Source organism: Scophthalmus maximus, chromosome 6 (genome assembly GCF_022379125.1).
Source record: "Scophthalmus maximus strain ysfricsl-2021 chromosome 6, ASM2237912v1, whole genome shotgun sequence".
Lineage (NCBI taxonomy): Eukaryota > Metazoa > Chordata > Actinopteri > Pleuronectiformes > Scophthalmidae > Scophthalmus > Scophthalmus maximus.
Genome location: NC_061520.1, coordinates 1,922,501 through 1,930,119, shown reverse-complemented (window position 1 = coordinate 1,930,119; position 7,619 = coordinate 1,922,501). Strand labels below are relative to the sequence as shown.

Here is a 7,619-nt window from a genome sequence, read left to right as displayed (position 1 = left end):
GGATGAACATAACCATAACCTTCACCAGAACACGTGGTGGAAGAAGATATGATACTGCTCTTGGTTTCAGGGTGGAGTTGCTCTAAGGGCTTTTTCTTTTTCTACAATGCAGAATTATTGAATTTACTGTACGTCTAGTAGGTGCACCAAAAATATATTTATTTTAAAATTTGAAGCCTCTATTCAAATTTAAATTCAGCTGAACTATAATTACACCCGTTTAAAGGGATTAAGTCAAAACAGCTGCAGGCTCTTGGCCCCCGTGACACATTTCTATTTCTATAAATCACGTTCACATTTCGTCTGAGGTCGTGACTCTGTCGCTCCTCCGACGAAACGGCCGCGAGGACGACAGGAAGCGGCGTTTCTTCCGTCCAACACATTTGGACGAGCTCCGGTTTAGTCACGGGAGTGTGACGATTCTGGTCAAACTCTCCATGATAAAGGTTTCTCATCTCATCTCATCTCATCTCATCTCATCTCATCTCATCTCATCTCATCTCATCTCATCTCATCTCATCTTATCTTCATCGTTCCATGTGCTTCCATATTCCTCCCCGTCCTCCGTAAATATTGTGTTTTTCCCCCCTCCGACAGCCTGATTTATGCCGTTCTCACCGAGAGTTCACGGGTGCGTAATAAAAACCACCATTAATAATTCAGTCTCATCGGTATTGCCCGCCGCCCGCTGTTTCTGCTCGGCGTGGTTCGGGCGGCGGCTGCTGAGTGGACGCAGCCTCCCTGCCGGGGCCACGGCTGCTTATCAGAGAGCGAGAGCAAAAAGATTCAATATCCGTTGGTGATTATGTTACCTGAGCAACACAATCATACTTTTAGGAATGATTGTGTTGCTTTAGTATGGCTAGTCTTTATTATTCTCAAAGCTGCACTGATCAGTAGTTTCACGACGGGCTATCACATGAGAACAGGTACAAACACCCAGTTCTACTCTCTGGGGCTTGTTTGCCACTGTCTCCGCCCTCATCACCCGCCTTTTTATGATGCATAAATCAAATGAACCGATTGGTCCTCATCTGTCTCCGGCCAAGAGCAAAATGCCGAGAGACAAAGTTCGCAACTGGCTGCCATGAGAAGAGCTGTTCGCGTTCTTTAAAAGCTTGAGATAGGTGCTTCAATGCTTCCTGTCCTATCTCCGTTAACTGGAGTTTCCTATGCAAAAGGAAAAGGAGAAATAGAACGTCCAAAGTCCTATGAATCCTCCTCTGCACCTTTCCTTGACCTGGTGGCGATTTCCATTGAGGTCAAGGAAAGGTAGTTAGGAAAATGGGATTGGAAGAACTTTTCCGAATCCACCCCGCGTCTTCTTTCCTCCACTCAGAAGTTGGTGGAGACCAAACCAGAGGTAATAACGAGCTGAACGATGGATTCACACGTGTACAATATTGTCAGGTCTCAACCTTTCTATGGGCTATATGAACCAAACCGTATCCAATTTAACTCAAAGCTCAAATCCTTGAGGATGAGTTCTTTTCGCCCTCGTCGGATGTTGTGGACGACGTCAACCGGTTTCCTGATTCTTCATTTGTTCTTCAGTCGTCTCTGCTGATTTAAACTTTTGCACCTTTTGTAAGACCTTAACTGATGGGAATTGATCTGTGCTGAACAGTGTTGGGCTGTGTGTGTGTGTGTGTGTGTGTGTGTGTGTGTGTGTGTGTGTGTGTGTGTGTGTGTGTGTGTGGTGCGAGGCGTGACTGTGAATAGCGAGTCAGGAAACATAATCACTTAATATCCAGGTTCAATAACTGGACAGGACCTGACCTACACACACACACACACCTACACACACACCTACACACACACCTACACACTCACACACACACACACACACACACACACACCTACACACACACCTACACACACACACACACCTACACACACACACACACTCACACACACACACCTACACGGCTCGCCAACCTGACGTGAGTCATTATTGGTGGCGACCCCCGATGGGTCTCTGATATACGGTTTGATGTGATGTGTGTGTGTGATTTGCATGTCTGTGCTTCCTCCGGTCCTGTGCATCGAGAGTGTCTCCGTGGTGTTTCTGACACTCTCACACACACACACACACACACACACACACACCCCAACACACACACACACACACACCTGGCGCGCTCATTAAGTCGGCCTGTTAGAAGCAGAAGTCGCGGTGTGAACAGTGCGTCGCATCACAAGAAGAGAGACACAAAGAGCGGAGCAGAGAAAATAATAACTGTAATCTCTAAATCCCAAAATGTATATCACAACACAACCACGAGGACCCTCAGACCCTCGGACTGACGACACAGTCGCAGAAAAGACTCTGCAGCTTCCAACTCTGCATAATTGATTAGTAATAAATAAGTGATGATGCAGAGGTGAGGAGGAGACGGCCGCTCGCGTCCCCGGTCCTGGCTCGGACAAGACGCGCCCTCATGTTAATGAGACATTGATTTCGACATCACTAAATAATGGAAATATTCATCAGCTGTCAGCATAAAAATTCATAGAGGGAGGAGGGGGGGCTTATATTGAGGTCATCGGGTCAAACTGGATCTTTGCAGATAACAAAAATTGATTAGTATTTATTCTGAAAGAGAATCTGACTGTTTCACAGAATCCAATAGTTATTGAGTTTATGTGGTAGAAATGATGATATGAGAAGTTATTGTTTATTAAGTTTCCCTGCAACTGTATTGTGAAAGACAAACAATGTGTTTCTTGGCTTTTTGACTTTGGTTTCATCAGACTGATGTAATTACGTCTTTGTTGCAGGATTATGACGAACGACAACGACCATCCCATCATACATTGTGTCTTTTACACTTTGTATTAATACGTTAAAAAACTCATTAGTTTGTGTTGTGATGAGCAGCTCTGCTTTTGTCATTGTACCATTATTATTTTAGTGGCTCAAATCACAGATTTGTCTCGATATAAAACAAATGAACGCAAAATTTAAAAAATGCAGCGAAGAAACTTACGACGTTATTTTACTGGCTGTTATTTTCAATGCCACGACTGACGACTGACGACTGACGACTGACGACTGACGACTGGACGTCTGACGACTGACGACTGACGACTGACGACTGGACGACTGACGTCTGACGACTGACGACTGACGACTGACGACAGGACGTCTGACGACTGACGTCTGACGACTGACGACTGACATCTGACGACTGACGACTGACGACAGGACGACTGACGTCTGACGACAGGACGAATGCGTCTGACGACAGGACGACTGAGGTCTGACGACTGGCGACTGACGTCTGACGACTGACATCTGACGACTGACGTCTGACGACTGACGACTGACATCTGACGACTGACGACTGACGACAGGACGACTGACGTCTGACGACAGGACGACTGACGTCTGACGACAGGACGACTGAGGTCTGACGACTGGCGACTGACGTCTGACGACTGACATCTGACGACAGGACGACTGACGACTGACGACTGACGTCTGAAGACTGACGACTGACGTCTGACGACTGACATCTGACGACAGGACGACTGACGTCTGACGACAGGACGACTGACGACTGACGACTGACGTCTGACGACTGACGACTGACGTCTGACGACAGGACGACTGACGTCTGACGACAGGACGACTGACGACTGACGTGAGACGTCAGACGTCAGTCGTCAGAGGGAGGAGTCCTCTTTCTTTTGGTTCTTTCTTTTGGTTCTTTCTTTTGGTTCTTTCTTTTGGTTCTTTCCTTTGGTTCTTTCTTTTGGTTCTTTCCTTTGGTTCTTTCTTTTGGTTCTTTCTTTTGGTTCTTTCTTTTGGTTCTTTCTTTTGGTTCTTTCCTTTGGTTCTTTCTTTTGGTTCTTTCTTTTGGTTCTTTCCTTTGGTTCTTTCTTTTGGTTCTTTCTTTTGGTTCTTTCCTTTGGTTCTTTCCTTTGGTTCTTTCTTTTGGTTCTTTCTTTTGGTTCTTTCCTTTGGTTCTTTCTTTTGGTTCTTTCTTTTGGTTCTTTCCTTTGGTTCTTTCTTTTGGTTCTTCGGCGCCGGCTGAGCCGAGCGAAGGACAAAATGTCATCACCCTCCCGACTGAATGGGTGGAATTTACTAAATTTAACACATCCCGTCACGCTCACCTGCAACAGGCAGGAGAACAAATAGCAGACGGTCAGCTGGGACCTGGTGAAGGGCACGAGGCGGAGGGGAGAAGATCTGTCACGGCCGTGTGAGCAGCACTTCAGGTGAATCCTCCGTCTTCACTCCTCAGGTTACTTCGCCGGTGCTTCACAATCGTCCTGATTAAAATGTCCACGTGTGAGATGATTCGTTAAGTCACTGTGAGACGCTCCATCTTTTTTCTTCTTCTTCTCCCTCCATTGCTGCTGTTTTTGCTCGGCAGGTGTCGGCCTCGACCTCGAGAGACAAATCCAGATTAACACCAGCTCAACCTTATGTTCCCCCTGTGTTCCCTCAACCCCTGTGTTCTCTCAACCCTGTGTTCCCTCAGCTCTATGTTCCCTCAACCCCATGTTCCCTCAACCCTGTGTTCCCTCAACCCTGTGTTCCCTCAACCTTATGTTCCCTCAACCTCATGTTCCCTCAACCTCATGTTCCCTCAACCCTGTGTTCCCTCAACCCATGTGTTCCCTCAACCTCATGTTCCCTCAACCCATGTGTTCCCTCAACCCTGTGTTCCCTCAACCTCATGTTCCCTCAACCTCATGTTCCCTCAACCTCATGTTCCCTCAACCCTTTGTTCCCTCAACCCATGTGTTCCCTCAACCTCATGTTCCCTCAACCTCATGTTCCCTCAACCTCATGTTCCCTCAACCCTTTGTTCCCTCAACCCATGTGTTCCCTCAACCTCATGTTCCCTCAACCTCATGTTCCCTCAACCTCATGTTCCCTCAACCCTTTGTTCCCTCAACCCATGTGTTCCCTCAACCTCATGTTCCCTGAACCCTGTGTTCCCTCAACCCTACGTTCCCTCAACCCTATGTTCCCTCAATCCTATGTTCCCTCAACCTTATGTTCCCTCAACCCCCACAAGGTCACATATCCAAAACATAAAATACGACCGGGGGAGGTGGGGTGTGAAGGTCCTCTACGCCCCAGCGGCTTCAGACCGCTGACTGCAAAGTGTTTACACGTCATCGCCCCAAAGGAGAAACTTTGGGAAATATTCTCTCCCACAAGCTCAAAGTGTATTTTAATGTCTATAATGTGTCTCACCAAAGGAAAACAGTAATGATGTGTCCATTTTAGCCTGAAGAGCAACTTTTATACAAGAAACTCTGCTTAAAACGTGGACAGAATAAGAAACTCGCCCTGTGTGGTTCATAATTTATCAGACAACATTTTGTCCAACAGAAGGACCATCCCATCACATTCAAAAGAAATGTGTAAAAGTTAACTTTGGATTATATATAATATTGTCCGAATAACGTACACACACACACACACACACACACACACCTACACACCTGAGTCAGAGAGGGGGACAGACCTTGAAATAGAAATTCACGGTAAGATGAGTGGATCTAGTGACGACGGTGAGGGAGAGGGAGAGGGAGAGAGAGAGAGAGAGAGAGAGAGAGAGAGAGAGAGAGAGAGAGAGAGAGAGAGAGAGAGAGAGAGAGAGAGAGAGAGAGAGAGAGAGAGAGAGAGAGAGAGAGAGAGAGAGAGAGAGAGAGAGAGAGAGAGAGAGAGAGAGAGAGAGAGAGAGAGAGAGAGAGAGAGAGAGAGAGAGAGAGAGAGAGAGAGAGAGAGAGAGAGAGAGAGAATCTTATCCTTTGCGGAGGATGCCGGCGGTAGGACCCGGGGGACACCGGAGGAGCTAAGCCCTAAGATCAGTCAAGGTGGCGAAAATCAGGCAGATGCATCATGGGAAATGATCATCTGGTCTTTACGAATAAAAGCCCGTCACCTGTTTGTATGTAGATATGATATCATATGAGACTTTAAATCATTTTGTTTTTATTTGCTTCATGCATCTTCAATGGATTTTTATCCTCCAATATTTATCTTCACTTTTATTTATTCACTTTGTCTATTTAGTTTTTATCAACTCGTGAATTCTTTGTGTTTGAAGTTCACTGTTTCCATAAAGAAACTTAGTAATGATAATCATTGTTTCCTGTAAAACCAATAAGATACACTTGACATTTATTAACTTCTTTTATAATTTGACAATCAGCTTTGAAATTCTAATTTCTGAAACTGATAGGATAGAAGTCGATAAACGTATCACCATCCTTTTCATCATCATATTCACATATTTCAAAAATCCCAATGTTCACTTCTGTGTCTCGAATCTCAGCCTCTTGTCGACGATACTCGTGTCTTATTCTGAAACTGCCGACCGGATGTTCTCCGCGCGCTGCACCCCGCGCGCCTTCATTACGCGGGTGTGTGGCACCCCGTGCGGTGCGCACTGCTTCTCCAGTCCCGTCCAACTCCGCGTCAGTGTGTCAGGGACCGTCTGTGAGTGCGCACACACACACACGCACGCGCCCCGTACACACACGCGCGCGCACACACACACACACACACACAAACAAACATACGCAGCCTGCGCCCCGGCTCGCCTTTATCTCTGGGAACACTAGACGCGCGCACTGACGCGCACACGGCCGGAGGAGACGGACGGTCACGGAGCTCCGGGTTTATTATTCAACCTCCAACTTCTCTCTTTGCTTCTACTCTCCATGCACCCGATGCGAGGATTGTATCACTGTTGTCTTCGTCACTTCTGCGCGCGAAGCACCAGACGGGAGTATGTGAAATAAGAGAAGAAGGAGAAAGAAAGAGAGAAAGAGAGAAAGAAAGGAAGGAAGAAAACAGAACGGAAGAGAAAATGGATAAACGGAGTTACTCTCTCGTCGCACTTTTCCTCCACTTGACACTTCTGGGATTTACTGACGCACAATTCTTTCCAGGTAAAACGATTTTGAGTTTGTTTGTCTGTCGCATTTCTGCCTCGTTCTCATTGATTTATGGTTTGTTTTTTTTATTATGGAGCGCGTGTTTGTGGACGTGCACGTTGATTCTGTGCGTTCCGGAGGATTCGGCAGCTCCGCGCAGCTGCACATGTTTCTATTACTGGGTGTAAATTGTGATGGGAAGTCAGTTCCGAGTCGTGCAATATAGAATTTAATATTTCATATGTGAGCACAATGTATTGCGAGCAATATCACTTTCTTCTCCTCCTCTCGTGTGCAATGGAGGATTTGGTGCGAAGTTGTGGAAGTCGCTTTGCTCCGCGAAGCTTCCGCCGTGAAGCTGCTGGATGTTTGGATGCACCGGTGCGCAAAAGGCTGCTTTTTGTGCGCAAGGGCTGCCAACGAACTGTCTATTTTTATTCATGCAAAGATGGAATTACTATTTATTGACGTGTGTTATAGAAAACAAACTGTTTCTCTACGTTTCCATTCTTTTGTGGAACCCTGCGAGCTTTTTTTTATTCAGCTTTTACGCGCAGCGTTGTTACACCCTTGCATTCTGCGTTCCCTTTGTGAAAATATGAAGGTATCAATATTTTCAAAAATGGGCTATAGACAGGAGTTGAGGCTTCGGGGTTCTCTCTCTCTGCCCCCCCCCCCCCCCCCCCCCCCCCCCGGCAGCAGCATCGCTG

The 7,619-nt window shown here is 46.6% G+C and overlaps 1 protein-coding gene across 11 annotated transcripts in view; it reads left to right on the top strand.

Moving 5' to 3' along the window:
* Positions 1-6,447: 6,447 nt before the first annotated feature.
* Positions 6,448-7,619, top strand: part of ptprt (protein tyrosine phosphatase receptor type T) — a 244,897-nt gene continuing 243,725 nt past the window's right edge. For all 11 annotated transcript variants that reach the window (XM_047332935.1, XM_047332933.1, XM_047332934.1 and 8 more), the window contains exon 1: positions 6,448-6,924. In XM_047332935.1, coding sequence (XP_047188891.1) covers positions 6,843-6,924 — 82 coding nt within the window. In that variant the 5' untranslated portion in view covers positions 6,448-6,842. The remainder of the gene's footprint in view (positions 6,925-7,619) is intronic.